The sequence below is a fragment of the Mus caroli genome, chromosome 1, assembly GCF_900094665.2.
Source record: "Mus caroli chromosome 1, CAROLI_EIJ_v1.1, whole genome shotgun sequence".
Taxonomy (NCBI): Eukaryota; Metazoa; Chordata; class Mammalia; order Rodentia; family Muridae; genus Mus; species Mus caroli.
Window position 1 is genome coordinate 162,436,509 of NC_034570.1, and position 20,422 is coordinate 162,456,930.

General features: G+C 42.2%; 1 protein-coding gene across 3 annotated transcripts in view; it reads left to right on the forward strand.

Moving 5' to 3' along the window:
- Positions 1–20,422, forward strand: part of Dcaf8 (DDB1 and CUL4 associated factor 8) — a 48,446-nt gene that overhangs the window by 15,379 nt on the left and 12,645 nt on the right. For all 3 annotated transcript variants that reach the window (XM_021171652.1, XM_021171660.2, XM_029468223.1), the window contains exons 3-7: positions 3,257–3,327; positions 9,182–9,834; positions 10,768–10,908; positions 12,341–12,435; positions 16,874–16,984. In XM_021171652.1, coding sequence (XP_021027311.1) covers positions 3,276–3,327; positions 9,182–9,834; positions 10,768–10,908; positions 12,341–12,435; positions 16,874–16,984 — 1,052 coding nt within the window. In that variant the 5' untranslated portion in view covers positions 3,257–3,275. The remainder of the gene's footprint in view (positions 1–3,256; positions 3,328–9,181; positions 9,835–10,767; positions 10,909–12,340; positions 12,436–16,873; positions 16,985–20,422) is intronic.

Consider the following 20,422-nt stretch of genomic DNA (forward strand, 5'->3'; position numbering starts at 1 on the left):
TGTAGCCCTGGCTGTCCTGGAACTCACTTTGTAGACCAGGCTGGCCTCGAACTCAGAAATCCGCCTGCCTCTGCCTCCCGAGTGCTGGGATTTTAGATGGTTGGTTATTGCAGCATTGGGTGTTGAGCTCAGGCCTCATAGTTGCTGGCCGAGCACTGTGCTGACCATCAGCACTTCCAGCCTAGATTCCCAGTGTTTTCATAGAAATCATGTGAACATCTGAAGTGCTCTAATGTGAAACTGAGGGTCATGGTAATTCTCAGAATGCTTTACAGTTTGGGCCATCTGGATACTTAAAGTTAGATACACTCTGTCTTTATTTTTGAGAACAGGGTCTCGTGTAGCCTTTGAATTTGTTACGTGTCTGAGGATAACCTTGAATTCATAGGCCTGCCTTTACCTCCTAAGCACTGGGTTTACAGGCATGTGCTACCATGTCCAGCTTTCAGTCTGTTATTTTACAGATGAAGAAAGCAAGGTCCAGTGGTGGTCACGAGCTTGTCAGGGTACAGTGGACTGCTGGCTTCACTCTAGAAAAATTAACACACCTTTTTAAAATTAACTGCTGAGTTCTTGAACTTCTCCCTTTTTTGTTGTTGTGTTTTGGTTTTTCGAGACAGGATTTTACTGTATAGACCTGGCTGTCTGGACTTGATTTGTAGACCAGGCCAGGTTGCGCTTGAACTCACAGAGATCCACCTCCCGAGTGCAGGGATTAAAGGTGTGGACCACCACTGTCTTCGGTCTTCCTTTTAGTCTGAGACTGATTTTGCTAAAATTTAACTTTTATTGGATATCACAACGTAAAATATCTGCTGTGCTTTACATAAGCATCCACAGGGTTTTCTGGTTCTGAGTTTAGTAATGAGGTCTGTCAACTTTACTTCAAAAAGATTCTTTATTTAAAGACCCATAAGCCATTTTCTCTTCTAAAAGACTATACTGTCCACTGTGGATATAGTTGGACATTATGGCTCATTTTCCCCACTTCTCAGAGCCAGGTCATCATAGAGAATAGGAAAGCAGGTAGCTTGAATATAACAAGTCCACACATTCTGGACCTCCTGATGCTGTTTAGTTATGAGAATGGTTTTGGGGAGCTGCTGTTTTATCCTCTGGAAATGGATAATAGTGAAGTGAGAATGTGATGTGGTAGACAGTTTAATTCTAGAAGTGGAAAAATATGTCATCTACTCTTACTTTACCATGATAACAGTGGCTTGCTTTATGACCAGTAATGGAATAACTTTCCTTATTTCTGAGGACTTTTACATAGTCTAGTTTTTAAACTGTAGCTTCAGAGTGGGGAAATTACTGAGATGCTAAAGAATATAGTGACTATTGAGAGACAAAGCCAAGAGATGTATGGGAAATACTTATCAGAATACATCTACATGGGGTGGGAGAGATGACTTAGGTTAAACACAACTTACAGAGGACCTTGGTTCATTTGTCAGCATCCACATGGTGGCTCACAAATTATCCATAACTCCATCTCCAGGGGAATCAGCAGCAGCATCTGACCTTCTCAGGCACCAGGCACATACATATGCATACATACATACATTCATACATACAGGCAAAAAACTCATACCTTAGTCTTTATTTAAAATGACATATCAAAGAGAAAAGAAGTAATTTATGGTGGCTCACAGCTGTTAGCCAAGCCCTGGGGAATCTGAGGCAGAAGAGTCCCCTGTGATTTTGAGTCCAGCCTGAGGTACAGAGTGAGACCCTGACTCAGACAAGCGAAAGGGAGAAGATAGTCTCTCCAGACATAGCTCCTGTTCCTGCCCACCGTTCACACCTTGTGTTGTGCTGCGCTTCCTCATTGCTCCTCAGCTGCTGGCTCAGATTCAGGGCTGGGATTTCTTTTTGTTTTCTTGGTGGTGGTGGTGGTGGTTTTGTTTTTGCAGTATTTCTGCTTCCCCATGGTGGCCTGCTTCAGTAGTTTTGGGCAGTTGTCTCTGCAGAGAACAATTTTTCTTTTTTTAAAATGAAACAGCATAGGTTTCAGTGAAGGAGAGAAATAGAGAGCAGATAAGGATGGGATCCTATGGTAATTGTTAGGGGAATGAAAGGGCTGTTGAAAGATTGGAGAACGGTGCCTGGGCACTTAGTCTTGGGTCATAATCATACTTTGTCTTCTACCACTGCCTTTTGTTCAAGACACTGAAAGGGCTAAACAAAACTCTGGCCTGAATCATATCATTCTTTGCTCTTTGGAGTTTGCTGGAGGTGACAATAAGGCCTTGGAGAGGGTAGGAGAGTTATAATAGCATTAAAGAAATAGAACATGTTCCCTAGTTCTAGTTAGGGCTTCGCTACAGAGGTGTAAGTCTGGTGAAAATAAGTAGAGTTCATTGAAGTGATGTTTGCTACTGTGTAAGATGAGCTGAGATGGTTTAATGTGAATTCTCTTTTATGCACCTTGTATGGCCACTGGCACACAAAAATCTGCCTGCCTGTGTCTCCTAAGTCGGGACTTAAGGTTATTTCTTAATGGTAAGATACTCCTGGGTTCAAATTCCATCTTTGCTTATAATTTTTTCCTTGTTTTTTTTTTTGAAGCAGGGTTTCTTTGTGTAGCCCTCCCCAGCCTGTCCTAGAACTCTCTCTGTAGACCGGGCTGGCCTTGAGCTCACAGAGATCTACCTGATTCTGCTTCCCCTGAGTGCTGATACCAGAGATGTGAACCACTACCACTTGGCTCTGCTTATAATATTTGCTTGACACTATGTATCTGAGCGACCAAAGATCAGGATTTTTTCCAATAGCTTGATTCTTCTCCTATCTATTGATCTGTATGTGAAATGAGATCAGAATCTTGACTCATGTGTTCATTTTGTGAAAACAAATGCTTCACCGAGTGTGTGGACACACATCTCTTCCCTAAATTGGGTTCTTATTCCTAGGGCTGTGATAACTAGCTCTGTGTTCATTTGAGGTTCTTAGCTGGCAGCATGTTATTAGATGTATGCCTGCTGTTTGAAGCTTTAGTTCTTCCTTTCTCTCCTCGGTACAGAAAGTAAAGAGATGGCGGTTGCCCTTCCGACAAGTATGCTGCTTTATGGAGTTACATCCAGGGAAGCCAGGGCGTGGGCTTTACTGGCTGAATAGTCTTGTTAAGTGTACACAAAAAGATTCGTTCTTATGAAATGATAAAGTCTATGAACTGTTAAATCTCCTGTCTATTTTATTGACTTTCCCAGGGGCTTTTCTAATTAATTTATTTTTTTCTTCTTCCCAAATCCAGGCTGGCGACCATATTTAAGATGTCCAATAAACGTCCCAACACGACAGATGGGAGAACAGATTTAGCTAATGGTAAGGGGCTGAAAACAGGTAGAACTCTCTTTACTATTAGCTGAAGTCTCTCACCTTCCCTGAGGGAGAGTGGAGACCTGAATTTTAGTGGGGCAAAGGAGCTCTTTGTGTGTTGTTGGAGTATGGGAAAGTACACAGGAATCATCTTGGATTGCCTACCACTTTTGCTACTTCAAATTTTATCTGATTATTTTCAGAAAATCAATACAGAGATAAATTTCTTTTCTTAAATTTTTTTTTTTTCTAATGCGTGTGGTTATTTTGCCTTCATGTATGTCTGTGTATCACTTTCATGCCTGGTGCCTGCAGAGGCCAGAATAGGACATTAGATTCCTTGGTACTGGAGTTACAGACAGCCGTGAACCACCATGTGGTGCTGGGAATTGAATCTGGGTCCTCTGAAAGACGGCCCATGCTCTTGACTGCTGGGCCATCTCTTGAGTCCCAGAGATACATTTCTAAAAGGTCAAGTGGTTTGGATTTTTGAAAGTCTGTTTAAGACAGGCAGACTTACAAAATACTAAGAAGAAAAGTAAGGTGGAGGGAGTTTGGGGGAAGTTGAGGTTCCTCTGTTAATTGAGAGGTCTGTTTCTATGTTAGATAATAGTTCCAGAGAATGATAAGAAATGAAGTTACTGTCTGGAAGTGCAGCCTCTAGTGCCAAAAAGGCAGGCAGAGGCACGAAGAAAAGGGTTAAACCCAAACTATCTAGAATCGGGTCTTCTTCCATCCCTCTATCTGGGCTTAGTTAAAAGGGACAGGATTCTAAAGAAATTTTAGAGGAGTGTATGTGTTTGTGTGTGTATGTGTGTGTATGTATGTGTATATGTGTGTGCGCGCATGCGTGAGTGTACGTGTGCAATGCACAAACATACACTCACACATTCTGATGATCAAACTTTGGACATGCAAGGCAACTACTCAGCTACAGGTCTGTGTCTCTAGCTCACAGGTATATTTTTGAACTGCAGCTTGTCTGTTAGCTACATTGAGGTTGGCAAACTAGTTTTCAAACCCTAACCTGTTTGCCCCTTGGTTTTGTAAAAAAATTTATTGGGGCACTTACCTAAGCCTGAGGACTGGAGATTAGAATCTGTGTAGAGACCAGGTGGGCATGATGCAGAGAATCCTAGTCAGCAAGCTTGCTACATTAACTGGATCAACAAGCTCTGCTTCAGTTAGGTGGAAAGTGATTGGGTAAGACTCCTGATGTCAACATGGTCACACGTTTGTGACCCTCTGGCATATACTCAGATGTACACACCACACACATGTATGTAAAAAAAGATTCACTAAAACATAATCACAGCCATTAATGAATGTCTTTGAGTTACTTGTGTGCAAGTGAGAGTCAGTAATTATGACAGTGCTAAATGATTTTCTACACTTAAAATTTTTACCCTCTGGGCTAGTACAGAAAAAAATGCCAGATTTTGAGCTAGATCTTGGTCAGTGACTCCTGGGCCCCCTTTCAAGTTGGTAGTACACTCTTATATTTATATATAATATACTTATATTAAAGTCTGCATTTGTTAGTCACAGGTTTTTAAATTCTATATTACACTTACATACTCAGTGTCATTCTACTGTGGTACTTTAGTAGAATCAGGCTCTGTCTTTTATCCTGTGGGTCTGGAAGCTCAAAATTTGTGTTGTCAGGCTTAGTGACAAGTGCCTTTACCTGCTGGGCCATCTTGCTGGCCCTCGTTGATCATAATTTTAACAGTCAGTTCCAGGAGTTTGGAGGTTTTACTTTAGCTTGTATCGAGGGCTCTGTTACATGCTGTGTGCTGGGGCGTTTAACCCGGAACCGTTTGCACAGTAAAGGGGCTCTACCGTTAAGCTGTATCCTCATGTGGTGTTTTTATCCCCTCTTAACTACCCGAAACTTAGGCCCCATTGCACTTAAACACATCTATTATACTTTCTCAGCATATCTGCTTCTTAAATTCAGATTTCTGTGGGTCTTCCCCACGCCCGTACTTTTCTACATTCTAGCCCAGTTTTTATACTATTATGCTCTTGGTGGGTCTTTTGTGTTGTTCAGCCTTCTCTTATTACTTCAAACAAAACACTTCTATCTGTTTTCTGTATTGAACTTTGCCTCAGAGTTCATTGAAAAGAGGTTTTATTTCTTCAGCGGACTTCCCAGATGACTGCTGACACCAGACAACAAGACAGTCTGAGGCACTCTAGCTTTGGATCCTTAAACATTAGACCTGGACCCAAGGAGCTTACACCAGAGTGACACCTTGCTTTGCCTTCCTCTAGTGAGTCTCCTTGTAGCAGGGCAGATTTGTACTCAGCTGAGCCAAGGAGACAGCAGTAAGCAGGAGTGGTTTAAAACCCTTTCTTCCCTTCCTTTTTCCAAAACCTTGACCGTAGGTTGGAAATTGTGCTTGTAAGAGGTATAAACATTGCTCAAGTGCTCATTGCATGATTTTTTTGCTAGATGACAGTGCAGCATTTAATTGTAAGCATTGAAAGTCACCCAGTTACGTAACTGCCAAGATAGCAGTCCCAGACTACCGAGCTTCTTATGAACCACTTAGAGTAGCCCTGCTTTTTATCAGCTTCATGTGTGTTTCTCAATAGGACCGTTTGATTGTTCAATAGAGACTGAAAATATGTGTCTAAATTGTGTGAAGATTTTAGATTAGGGTTGGGTGTGTAGTTTCAGTGTTGAGCTCTTCCAGGCAAGTACAAGGCATTAGGTTTGATCCCTGACATCATGGAAGAAAAGAAAAAGATTATTTTTAGTAAACTACGTTTAGTGATTCGTGCTTGTAATCCTAACAGTTGAGAAGCTAGAACAGGAGAATTTTTGTGAATTTGAGGCTAGTGTGGGCCATTATAATGAGACCCTATCTAAAACAAGCAAATTGAAGTTAAGTTAAAATATGTATTTGCCAGAAAGGGGCTGAGAACCTGTGTAAGTGATCATAATGACCAGCTTAAACTCCTTCAAGTCGTCTTTCCCTGCGTTTTAAGAACTGGTAGACTGGCTAGTAACGCAGCTCAGTGAGGAAGGTTGTGTGCCACCTGGTTGATGACTGAGATTGATCCTGGAAACCCACATGGTAGAAGAGAGAACTCATTCAAGTTCTTTTATGGCCACATGTTCACTGTGGCACATGTACACCCAATAAATAAATGCCATGGTAATTAAAAAAAAATCTTCTGGAAGAAAGCAGTTAAGCGGCAGGAAGTCAGTGCGTTCCTGACATGGGAAGTGGTAGAGACCAGTATGCTCTCTTGTCATTTACTTACTGTTATTTACTTACTGTCTTTCAAACAAAAGGATGGCATGGCAGTCCTTGCTGAGAATTTTTTTTCTGTGATTTTCTGTAACTGTTCAGTCCTAGCTCTGAATAGTGATCCAGAGGCTTAGATTTATTTACAGTGCTTATGGCCTGAAGCCAGGCTTGCTTTCCAGTTAGCTCTTATATTAACCCATTTATACTAAACTTAAGGTCTGCCATGTGGCTGGGCTTGGTGGCGATTCTCCTGTGCGCCTCTTTTTCCCAGAGTTCCTCTCCGGGAGGATGTCCTATCTATCCTCTCATGCCTTTACATGTTGAACAAGAGATTATCCCTACATTGATCAAACAGAATATAGCCTGAAGCCAGGTGTGGTGTTTGGTGTATACCTGTGATCCCAGCACTCAGGAAATGAAAACGATAGAGCGCCACAAATGGAGGGAGCTCAGCCTGGTCTCCATAAGGAGTTCCAGGCTAGCCAGGGGTATATTGGACACCCTGTCTCAAACAGGGCAGAATCTAAGGGAGTTGCATCGGACACTTTAAAATATTGTAGAAATTTATTCTTTTCATAATTTCATGCATGCATAAAATATATCTTGATCATATCCACCCCTATTTCCCCATTTCCTCTGACCCCTCTTTACATGTCTTCCTCCAAGCTTCATATTGTCTTTTTTTTTTTAATAATCCGCTAGATTTAGTTTGTGCTTCTAGCAGTCACATGGGTGTGGGACCATCCACAGGAGCGGGGACAATCTATGAGTTGCCGCACCCCTGAAGAAAGGTGACTCCCTTTCCCCAGCAGCCATCATCTGCTAACAGTTGTTGAGTATGGAGCCTCATAAGCACTCCCCTACTTGTACTGGAATCCTGACTGGCTTGACCTTGTGTCACCACAGCTGCTCGTATTCCTGCTGCCCCTATTGTCATACTCTCTGAACCTTGGTAGGGAGTTTATATAAATGATCTATTTATGATTAAGCACTAGATAGTCATTTATTCTTAGTGCCTTGACCAATTATAAGCCCCCTCCCCTCCCCTCTCCTCCTCTCCCCTCCCCTTTCCTCCCCTTTCCTTTCCTTTCCTTTCCTTTCCTTTGAGACAAGGTCTCACTATGTGTCTTTGCCTGGCTTGGAGTTTACTATATGTAGACCAGGCTGGCTTTAAACTCATAGAAATCCATTGGTATATTTTTAAAATTGGGGGAAGGGGGATTTATTGTATGTATATGGGTGTTTTGCCTGCATGTATGCCTGTGCACCATATGCATTCAGTGTCTGAAAAGGCAAGAAAAGGGTGCTAGATCCTCTGGGACTGAGATACAAGTGTGTGTGTAGATGCTGCGAATCAAACCCAGGTTCTCTGGAAGGGCAGTCAGTGCTCTTAGCCCCTGAGGCGTCTTTGGCCATTGGTTGTCTTCTCACCAAGCACCCACTCCTCCTTGGCACTGTGAAGCCAGCCAGCCAGCAGGGAGAGGATGGCCAGGCTAGTTGCAGCCTGATTCTTCTGTCCTATAAAGAAGCTGTATGGTTTCTTTAACAATAGACTTTTACCATCTAGTCTTGGTGGACAGCCAACAGCAGTAGCCAGTGTTATTTTGGGTCATCATCCCTTGCCTATAACCTTCTAAGGTTCTACCATGGTCGGCACTGAGATTTTCATTAATAACCTGTGTCCACGAGAAGCTTTTACTCAAGCAGGGCATCTCCAGGGAAAACATTTTATTTTAACTAGCTTACAAAATAGTTTCTATAAGGTTCCTCATATATTCTTAGTGTTAGTTAACACACCTTCTACTCCCGCCCCTCCCTCATCTTCCCTGCCCAGGTTCCATCCTTCCTTAACTCTTTAAGGCTCAGTACTGTCACTCTCTGCTCTCATAGCACGGTTCCGCTCCTGTACCTCTTAGGGACTCTGCCTTTCCCACCTTAGAAACCCTTTCTAGCTTCCTGATCTCTACAGATACTCCAAACTAAACTCCTAGATCTAAAATTTTGAAGCTAGGTTCTATATAAGAGAGAGTGTATGTGATGTTTTCTTTTCAGGCCTAAGTTACCTCACAGGCACACTTCTCAGATAGTATTCCAGTGCTTAGCATCTTTTTTAGTTTTGGTTTTTGTGAGACACGTGTGTGTGTGTGTGTGTGTGTGTGTGTGTGTGTGTGTAGATGTGACTGGCCTTGAACTTGGGGTAACCTTCCTGTCTCTGCCTTCTGAGTATGGGAATTACCAGTGTGTACCTCCATGCCTAGTGCCTGTGTAGCTTTGATCTTTTATCTAAAAGAAACCAAGATTTCCACTTAGAAGTTTCCCCCAGTCTCCTTTTTTTTCCAGGCTGACCTTGAACTTGATGAAGATGACTTTGAACTCTTGCATCCTCCTGCCTCTTGTCAGCCAAGTGCTTGGGTTATAGGCATGGATCAGCCTGCCTGGCTAGAAATCACTCTTTATAAGCATTTGCAAAGGAAACACATTTTCTAGAATTTGTTTCTTGGTCTTTAGTGTAGCTTTTTTAGACCAAGGTGGAAAGTCTTTCTGACCACTGTCCTAATTAGTTTCCTTATTTTTTCTGCATCTGTTCTAATGTTCAGGAAGTCTGTCCAGCAGCCCAGAGGAGATGTCTGGAGCTGAAGAGGGGAGGGAAACATCCTCAGGGATCGAAGTGGAGGCGTCAGACCTGAGTCTCAGCTTGACTGGGGATGACGGTGGCCCCAACCGCACCAGCACGGAAAGTCGTGGCACAGACACAGAGAGCTCAGGGGAAGAAAAGGACTCTGACAGCATGGAGGACACGGGCCATTATTCCATCAACGATGAAAGCCGAGGTCATGGCCACTCAGACGAAGAGGACGAGGAACAACCTCGGCACCGTGGACAGCGCAAACGGGCCAGCCGTGACCAGGACTCATCAGATGATGAGCGAGCCCTGGAAGACTGGGTGTCTTCAGAGACAACAGCCTTACCCCGACCTCGCTGGCAAGCCCTTCCTGCACTTCGGGAGCGGGAACTGGGTTCCAGTGCCCGCTTTGTGTACGAGGCTTGTGGAGCTAGAGTCTTTGTACAGCGTTTCCGTCTGCAGCACGGGCTTGAGGGCCATACTGGTTGTGTTAATACCTTGCACTTTAACCAGCGTGGCACCTGGCTGGCCAGTGGCAGTGATGACCTGAAGGTGGTGGTGTGGGATTGGGTGCGGCGGCAGCCAGTACTGGACTTTGAGAGTGGCCACAAAAGTAATGTCTTCCAGGTAAGGCATAGAGACATAATAGCAACTGAGAAAGTCAAACAAGAGGTAAAAAACTGAGTTGCTGTCTAGACAGAAGATAGTAGCAAGTTGTGATTGGAATGAGGTATCAGGGCTTGCTCCAGCTTTGACTCCATAGTAACATACTGAGAGACGGACCATGGCAGCCTTTTGTTTCCTTGCACGGAAGGCCTTTTATTAAGTCGAATCTGGACTCATGCAGGTGTGTCAGTATAAGACAGTAGGAGGGAGCACAAGCTTCAGAAGCGGCTGCTCAGTTCTCAGAGCCTGACCCTGTGATTTGTGCTCCTGTAAAATAGGGCTTGTAGCACAACATGTCAGCATGTGCATGGACTGGGAGGATAGCTCGGTGGTGCAGCACATGCTGAGATTCTTGGGTTCTTTCCCAGAACTGTAAAAGAAAAAGAAAACAAAGGAAGCTAAGCCCATGGATTCATTCCTGGCACTTAATTACATTTGTTAGGATTTGGCTAATAATGATTATCCTATGGCGTTACTACGCCTCGGTCCCATATTCCACACAGATAACTAGGCACTCATCCATAAGAATGATCTTTTTTCTTTTTTCAGCATCCTTCCCAGGTTTCTCTCCTTTGTGGCAGGTTCAGATTTGTCTGATAGATAACAGTTGTCCTTGTTTATTTTGTGCTTTCCCCCCTGTAAGGCATAGTTGTAGCTTATCATCGTGTTGAATAGTGTAGCGCTCATCCTTCCAGAGCCGTCTGGAAAGCACTTTTATGTCACAGTGATTTCCTTTCTTCCTTCTATGTGTGGGAGAATTTGGGCTTAAGAATCTGTGCACAGAGCAGGCAAGGCACATCCATGGGAAGAAGGTGACACGGGGTCGTCACACAGTTTCTCTTAGACTCACCTCTAATTTCTTTTGTGTTTCCCTCTTCATTCCTAATATTCCAGGCCAAGTTCCTTCCTAACAGTGGTGACTCCACCCTGGCTATGTGTGCCCGGGATGGGCAGGTCCGAGTCGCAGAGTTGTCTGCTACACAGTGCTGCAAGAACACCAAGCGTGTGGCCCAGCACAAGGGGGCATCTCACAAGGTAAGGAGGCTTTGTCTCCAGGACACTGGGCCCAGGTCCTCTGGCTCTCGGCCGCTGCTTTCCCTCCCTTCCCGTCCTGTCATGTCCCCTTGGTTGTGCTCACCTGCCTCCCTTAAGGCAGCCCTTGTTTATTAAGAACACTGGGAGTAAAAGTAAAAGCACTGCAAAGAATCCAGCTGCCCTAATGTTGCAGAGAGACAGACGTTTAAAGAGCCCTCAGCGCCTGTGCATGCAATGCTTGGTTGATTATCCCTGCCCCTGGCTGGGTGTGCTGCCTTACACCTGTAATCCCAGTACTTGCAAAGTTGAGGCAGGATTTCTAGACTGCCTTAAACCCCAGAATAAAAATAAACATACCTTGCCTCAAGCTAGAGTCATGGTTAGTTCAGAGTTCTTTGAGTTCCTGTGTCTTTTTTAAACCCCTGAAATTCACTCTGATTGTTTTTAGATCATTTTAGTGGTTCCAAGGTGCTGCTGGTTAGATCCTTGCATGTGGAAACCCCCGATTTTCCTGCCTGCCCTCAACTAGTAGTCTAAAAATAGTAAAGTTATTAGAAGTTTTATTTAGAGCTGTGACTGTAGAGTGGGTAGTCAAGACAGCAGCCAATGAAGTGCTAAGAGCTGTCCATGTCAGTGTAGACATTATCATTTCCATGCATGCAAAGGAAGGCTTAAAAAACATAAAAAATACCCATCTCTTTGATTTTTTTTTTTTTTCTCCCTAACTTCTTTGATTTTTAAGTCTAGTTCCGACCTACTAGGCAACACATTTTTAGAGTTAAGATATAGGGACTGGAAAAGAGAGAAACTTCTATATTAATTGTTTGCACTCCTCAAGACATGGATTTTATTCTAAAGTGAACTCTTTAGTTTCTAAAGATAGGGTTTCTATAGTCCTTGGCTGTCCTGGAACTCACTTTGAAGACCAGGCTGGCCTTGAATTTAAAGAGATCCGCCTGCCTCTAGAGTGCTGGGATTAAAGGTGTGTATCACCACTGCCCAGTTTAGAGTGATTTCTCAATAGTTGATGTTTTTCCTTCGCTGTGTTTGGGACAGATTTCTTTGGGACTTGGTTAAAATAGCAAATTACCTGTCCTTTGACCTGTATAGAATAAATGAGCTCTCAATTCACATAGTAAGAGTGAGTGAAGCTTAAATTACTTTTCTTATGATTTTGTAACAAAGTAGAAAAGTTGGACATTTCACTTGCTCAGACTGTTTCCTGAGGTACACTCTCACTGTGTGGATTAGGCTGCTCTTGACTTTAGAAAGATCCTCCTGCCTCATCTTCCAAGCTGAGATTAAACGTATGTTGCCTACCTTGCCCAGCCTACAAAGGCATTTTAATTGCTTCCCTTCTTAGAAGTAAGTGAATGAACTAGATTCTGTCTTAAGTTTTAGAAGCCACATCCTTTCCCTTTCTTTCCTTCAGTTGGCCCTAGAACCAGACTCCCCCTGCACGTTCCTGTCAGCTGGTGAAGATGCTGTCGTCTTCACCATTGACCTGAGACAAGACCGGCCAGCTTCGTAAGTTTAACCATAACACCTACTTTTGTTTAAGGTTTGTTTTATTTATATATTTAATCTTAGCCAAAAGGCCTAAAAATGATGACTTAATTTATATTAAATTTTGTGTTTATGTGTGTCTGTATGGGGATATGTACACATGAATGTAGGTGTTCACAGAGGCCAGAGGCATCTGATTCTAGAAGCTAGAGTTGCAGGTGATTAAGAGCCAGCCACTCAGTGTGAATGCTGAGAACCAAACTCAGCATGAAGAGTTCTCTGCAAGAAGAGTATGTGCCCTTAACCTCTGTGCCATCTTTCTAGCGCATGCATAGTCATGCTTTCTCTACAGAACTGTATTCATTGACTTGGAAACAGGCATGGTAATATCAAACGCTTAGGGTCACCCAAGTATTATAAAAGATAGAGATAGCTTAAGGTTTTGGAGAGTCCTTGTTTCCTGTGTCTGTTATGGGGCAGTGAAATGTTAATGTACCTTTATTTCTCAGAGAAACCTCAATTTTTATAGGTAGACTTTAATAATTTGATGATCTTGTGTTCTTCATTCTCTTAGTTACCTATACCATTCAGCTTACCAGAAGAAGCACAGTTCTCTACAATCTAGCTTAGAGATATGGCCTTATATTTTAAATAAGCTACATTTAATTAATATATATATAAATACATATATATTAATATATATTATAAATATATATAACTGATATATAATATATATCCGTTAAATCGCATACAGAAAAGTAAAGATAAATCTTAAAAATAAAATTGATACTTCAGTAGGTTTTTTTTTTTTTTATACTATAAATCTTTTGTACATGGAAGCTCCATTTTCACTGTGTAATGCCATAGAAGAAAAAACCACCTTTTTTATTTACCATTTGTGCATATGGAGGTCAGAGCTTTGTAGAGTTGGCTTTCTCTTTCCACCTTTCTGTGGGTTCTGGGGATTGAACCAGGCTTATACAGCAAGTTCCTTTACCCACTGAGTCATCTCTCTGAAGAGCAAAAATCTTGTGTGGATCCAGGCATGTCTCTGTCAAGTCTCAATCCAGCCATTACTGGTTAAGTTACCTTGTGTAATGTGAATTTCAGCATCTTTGGCTATGGCTCCCTCTCTTTCTAGAAGTCTTTAACTATATACATTGTCTGTTTTCATTTGTGTTGGTTTGACAACAGCTAGATCTCAAGAAACTCAAATAATGAAAACACATGGACAAGACAGATGTTCCCCATGTATCTGTCCCCAGTTTCCTAGCTACTAACAGCCATTGTTAGTAACTCCCAATACCTTTGCAGTCACTTTTGAATATGTGTGTGTGTGTGTGTGAGTGTGTGTGTGTGAGTGTGTGTGTGAGTGTGTGTGAGAGTGTGTGTGTGTGAGTGTGTGTATGTGAGTGTGTGTGTGAGAGTGTGTGTGAGTGTGTGTGTGTGAGAGTATGAGTGTGTGTGTGAGAGTGTGTGTGAGTGTGTGTGTGAGTGTGAGTGTGTGTGAGAGTGTGTGAGAGTGTGTGTGTGTGAGTGTGTGGGTGTGAGTGTGACTTTTTCCTCCTAATGACTGCTTTTCAGTGGTCTCTATTTTTAAGATAAGGTCTCATGTAGCCCAGGCTTTCTCACAGTTTAGTCAAGGATGACTTGAATTCCTGATGATCCTATGTTTGCCTCCCATGTGCTAGGATTAAAGATGTGTATCACCATGCCCGCCATCTATATTCTTTTAATGGAAAGCTATATATATTTTAAAATCAGAATCTCATATCCAGAACAGTTGTAGGCTGGAGTGACTGTGGCCATGTAGAGAAAATACTAACGTTATTTCTTTACCAAGAAGTTTGTTATGGTGCTTGTCTTTTTCTTGTTTCCATTTTCATTATTCCAAAATGAATAAAAGCTTAAAAGACAAAAGTTGAAGTCAGGCCCTTTATCATTTCTTGATGTCTTTCCTATAAGCTTATTAATCTTCATGATATCATATATGACAAACTGACACTTAGATCTAGGAGAAGTTTTATAAAATTACTCTTACTGTGGGCTAAATTATGGCTGGTTATCTAAATTCTCATCATCAAGGTTTTGAGGTTGCCTAGGTTCTCTTAGGCCATGCCATGAAGGTCGTCAGAAGCCGGTCCTTCTGTGTTACAGCCAGTCATGTTGAAGCGCTCTCCATTCCCACATAGCCATCCTGATTAGTCCGTCCTCTCCTAGTTTGCCTCACATAAGGAGAAAAGGATGCCATTTTCTTCAGAATTGTGTTCTAGAAAGCAGTAGCTCATTTCCAATGTGTATATGTCATTTTCGTTTTTAAATTATATGTATTTGTGTGTGTGCATTAGTTTGAGGGAATTGGTTCTTTTCTTCTACCTTGTGACTCCCAAGGATCAAACTCAGGTCGTCAGGCTTGCCTTTACCAACCAAGTCATCGTTCTGCAACCATTTTTTAAGAACAGTTATCTTTGTTTGCTTATTTATGTGAACAGCATTTTTGCTGAGGTGTGCACGTGAACTCAGGACAGTGAGTCTGCTCTCCTTCCTTGGCTTGAACTTGGGTTGGTGAGCACGGCAGTGAGCCCACTCACCACAGAGCTGTTTGCCAGCTTAGGTTTTTGAGATGGCTTCACTGAATTTGGAACTCAACCAAATTGGCAAGACTAACTGGCCAGCAGGCTTTTGGGATGATCCTCTGCCTGCCTCCACAGCAGTAGGGTTAGAGGTGCACATCTCCATGTCAAGCCTTTTATGTGGCAGCTGTGGCTCTAACTCAGGAGCTTATTTTAGAAAGGCAGACACTTCACTAACCCGTCCATCTCATTAACCCCAAAGTCAGGCTTTCATCAACTTCCTTTAATTTTTTTTTTCCCTAAAAATTGGAAGATAGCCTCCGCTCTCCTAGACTATATAGTGAGCTTTCCAAGCTCACTATGGCTGTGAGTCTTCTTCCAGCACTAAGGCACAGTCCACTCACTCCCTGCATCTCTAGGTGCTTGGTTTACTAAGGCATAGAACACTCACTCCCATGGACATTTTTAAATTTTACTTTATTATGTGTATGGATATTTGCCTGCATGTCTGTCTGTGCACCACATCTGTACAGTGCCCAGGGAGGCCAGAAAGGACATTAGATTCCCCAGAACTCAAGTTACAGTGTGGTGAGCCACTGTTGTTGCTGGTAATCCAGCTCAGGTCCTCTGGCAGAGCCAGTGCTGTTGACCCCTGAGCCCTCCAGCTCCAGCTTTTACACATTGTACAAAATGATGGATTTTTATTGCATATAGTGTGGTTTGTTCATTGTCACCTCTAGATTCTTCTTTTGCCCCCTAATACATCATCCTTTTCTTTACAGTCTTCCTCATCTTTCTTTCTTCCTTTTGTTTGTTTTTTTCGAGACAGGGTTTCTCTGTGTAGCCCTGGCTGTCCTAGAACTCACTCTGTAGACCAGGCTGGCCTCGAACTCAGAAATCCGCCTGCCTCTGCCTCCCAAGTGCTGGGATTAAAGGCGTGCGCCACCACTGCCCTGCTTCCTTTTGTTTGTTAAGATTTTATTTATTTTATATATGTGAGTGTGCTGTAGCTGTCTTCAGACACATCAGAAGATGGCATTGGATCCCATTACAGATGGTTGAGCCACCNTGTGGTTGCTGGGAATTGAACTCAGGGCCTCTGAAAGAGTAGTCAGTGCTTTTAACCCCTGAGCCATCTCTCCAGCCCTCTATTTCTTCTGTTTTTACAAAGACAAGTCTCATGTAACCTTGGCTGGTCATTAGTTGTTTAGACAGCGGAGGACGACTTCAGCTCCAGTTCTTCCTGCCTGTATTCTGAGTCCTGGATCACAGCCATGTGCCACCGGTGCAGGAGGTGGTGCTAGGACTGAAGTCATGGCTATGCTTTGGGTGAGAGTAAGTGCTAGAATTACAGACATGCCACTGTGGCAGCCTCTTCTCTTTCCTGTTGTACTTCCCTTCCCCCATTCCTGCATGGAAGAAAGCATGCAGGATGCCTTTATGACTCTGGCTCAATTACTTACCAGCCTATGCTCTTCAAACAACACTAGAACATTTCTTCATGTTTTCTCCCAGTCCTCAGAATAGCATAGTGCATTTTCTTGTTTTGTAGTTCAGAATAGAACAAAAACAAAACCACCTTTTTTTTGGGGGGGGGTAAAGATTAGAATTTGATTTCCTACTGTCTCTGTTGATTTTTTTGTTTTCCACTTTTCATGACCATCTTGGATCTTTGAAGGTTTTTTTTTTTTTTTTTTTTGGTGTTTGTTTTTGAGACATTTCTCTGTAGCTCAGGCTGGCCTTGAAGTCACTATAGCCCATGCTGGCCCTGAATTCAGGTAGTGAATCTCTTGAGTGTTGTGATTCCACTTCTGAGCTGCCATGCTGAACTCCATCTGGGTCTTTTGGAGGATATAATAACTATATGCTTTTTCTACTTTTGAAAGGAAACTAGTGGTGACAAAAGAGAAGGAGAAGAAAGTGGGGCTGTATACAATCTACGTGAACCCTGCCAATACCCACCAGTTTGCAGTGGGTGGAAGAGATCAGTATGTAAGGTGAGTTCAACACTTCTCTTGCATGTTTGAGAGGTTGAGACTAAGATACATTGTATATTGCCCAATGCTCCCCAGTGCTAAGTTAGAAAACTGTAGGAATTCATTAACTACTGTGTTGAACTTTTTACCCTTTTGGGAATGCTTAAGCACCTTCTGAGACATTCTGTTCCCTATTACAACGACCTGAGGAGTTTTATGGTATACAGATTATCGTTTTCAAAAATTAATCTATTTTATGTGCATGAATGTTTTGTTTGCGTGTGTGTAACTGGGTGCCATGTTCATGAGTGGTGTTTGAGGAAGCCAGAAGAGAGCATTGGGACTATTGTCTGTCATCTATCTTTCATTTATTTATTTATTTATTTATTTATTGTTTTTTTTTTCAAGACAGGGTTTCTCTGTGTAGCCTGGCTGTCCTGGAACTCACTCTGTAGACCAGGCTGGCCTCGAACTCAGAAATCTGCCTGCCACTGTCTTGCAAGTGCTGGGATTAAAAACGTGCGCCACCACTGCCTGGCTATTGTCATCTTTATTGTCATCTTTAGTCCTGGGATTATCATGTTTTAAAGTAATTATCACATTTTAAAGAATGATAAAATTGTCCCAAATAGTGGCTAAGACATAAACCCATATGTTCCTTCCACTGTTTTCCTATATAAATTAACATTGTACTAGCAATCTTTTCAGATAATTTTTAAATTATATTTTGTATTAATCTGTGTGGGTCTGATACAGTAGATGAGGGTATTTTAGCATGTGCATGTGGAAGTCAGGAGACAACTCTGGAGTCAGCTCTGACCTTAACACTTGTTACAGGAATCAAACTCATTAGCAGCAAGTGTGTTTACCCAGTTAATCATCTTGACAGCTCCTTACTAGCAAGTTTGAACAGTGTTGGATTTAGAAGGACTTTGCCTTGGGAACGCTCTATAACTGAGGAAATTTGTTTCTGTTGTTCGGAACCACTGCTCTGTCTGTAGTAATATCTTTGTTACTGTGAACATCTGTTTTTAACCCTGGCTATTGAGACATCCTCAGGGAAAACAGACATCATCCTTTCAGTCCCCACTGCACCAGTTGTTTTCCTTCTGACCTGCATTCTGCATTCCCTAGCTCGCCAGCTGCTGTATTTCAACTACATTTCTTTGGGATTGTCAGTTTGAAAAAGGAGGAATGGCATGATTAGAAAAACGTTTGCTTTTTCTGTTGTGCTAGTAGTATAAGTTCTGCCTGTGTAATGAAAGCATTTTTTTTTTTTTTAACTATTGTGAAATTACTTGCATTAGAATCATGAGATAAGTTGTCAGAAAACATATGGCTTACCTTGTTCAAGAGTTCTGGACAATTTGTTTCTTTTATTTAGTAGTCTTTCTATAGCAATATTTTATGTGTTTATATTGTATGAGTCTTTTGCCTGCATGCATATGTGTACATAAGGTGTGTGCCTGGCACTCACAGAGGCTAGAAGAGAGCGGTGAATCTCCTGGAAAGGGAGCTGTGGGTGCTTGTGAGCTACCATGTGAGTCCTAGGAGCTCTTAGCCACCAGCACAATTCTTTAGCCCCTTACTCTTTTTATATACGATGCCACTGATCAAAAAGGCTGTTGTAGAACTTTCTGGGTTACGCTCCATACATTCACTGATCGTCTAGTTGGATTTTTTTTTCCGTGAAGAAATAGATTGCTTGAAAAGTCTCTGTCATGAAGAATATAACCATGGGGATCAGACTACATAAAGAGGAATGGATAAGTTGGCTGTATTGACTTACTTGAAGATCTTAATAAAGTTCCAGTGCCCTGTTCCACAGCTTATAATTTCCCAAGGCTAAAAGTAAGGCTGAGAATTGTTTTTAGCATTTCAATGCACAAAGGAGTAAAATACTCAGATCTTTTCTTTTATTAACTTCAATGTTTTTCGTCCCTGTCCATTTGTGTACTCCTAGTATCTTAGCAGACTGTTTACTTGACAGGAGTACATATGCATTTTGCGCCACACTGATTCTGCCTGAGCAGAGTCCTTTTGGTACCCAGATCATCTCTGATGTTATATTCATCTCAGCTTCTCTGACACTTCTTCAGTTTAGCTTACTGAATGGTGTTGGAATATCTTATTTTCTGGTACAAATTTGAAAACATTTATACCAAATATCTCATTTGGTATAATAACACCATTGCTTTTGATACTGGCCTAAAAGAATTTCTACAGTTTTCTTTCAAGAAAGAAGCAAGGAATACAGAGAAATAGCTTGTTTAACCTCAAGACTTCAGATAACTATTTGCTGTATTTTATTTTAGGATTGTGAAAAAGCATTTGAAGGCAGGTTTAAGGAGACAGACTTTTTTATCTGAAGCCAAAGCAGACAAAAAGAAAAGAAATTTGCAAACGGAAAAAAAAAGAAATTAGCAAATGGAGGCAATTTGAGTGTGAGCTTCAACGGTGAAACTGTATAGGTTGACTTAAGAGTTTGGGGGAGCACAGGTTAGAGCAGTTGTCCAATGTAGTTGAATCCCAAAATAAATAAATAAATAAATAAATACCCAAAAAAATCCCCAAAGTTTTACAACCTAGTGCTTAGAATGAAATGCCACTCCCCCCTTTTTTTTGGGGGGGGGGGTGTTTGTTTGTTTGTTTTCTGAGACAGGGTTTCTCTGTAGCCCTGGCTATCCTGGAACTCACTCTGTAGACCAAGTAGGTCTACACCTGCCTCTGCCTCCCAAGTGCTGGGATTAAAGGCGTGCGCCACCACTGCCTGAAATGCCACCTTTTTAGAGGATCACACCCATGTTGGGTAGCTCACGGGTACCTGTAATTCCAGCTCTGGGATCCAGTGCCCTCACCGCTGTGGATACCTGCACCGGTTTGCTCATCCCACATCCAGGTTACACATATGCAGAATCAAAGATCCTGTTTCAAAAATACAGTTTTATTGGAACATAGCCACGACTAATGATAATCATTCACATATTCACTCACCAGCATCACGTCACGTCAGCGCTCCAGTGACAGTCAGCTCGGATGCCTGATGGCCTGCCAGGCTTCTCTGTCCTGTTGAACAGTGTGCCAACTCATAGTCTGGCATCCTATTTTATGATTGGAGGAAAAAAAGAAAGGAAGCTATAAGTATCCTTTAAAAAACAAAGAACAAAGAGTATTAGATACTAAGGAACAAGAAGTAGTTCCTACAGCACAGACCGCCGTGGGCCTTGAGTACTGAGTACCTTTCACCGCCTTGCTGACTTAGGAACTTGGCGTGGTGGTGGTGGTGGTTTATTTTGTTTTCCCAGGGTCTCACTGGAGTCTTGACTGGAAGGCTCTTCCTGTCTTTGCCTCCTGAGTTCTGACATTAAAGGCATGTGCAGCCATGCCTGGCTATTTACTGAACTTTTTAAATGGGTTAGTGGCATTTGAGCTCTATTGATTTACTTTTTTTTTTTTTTT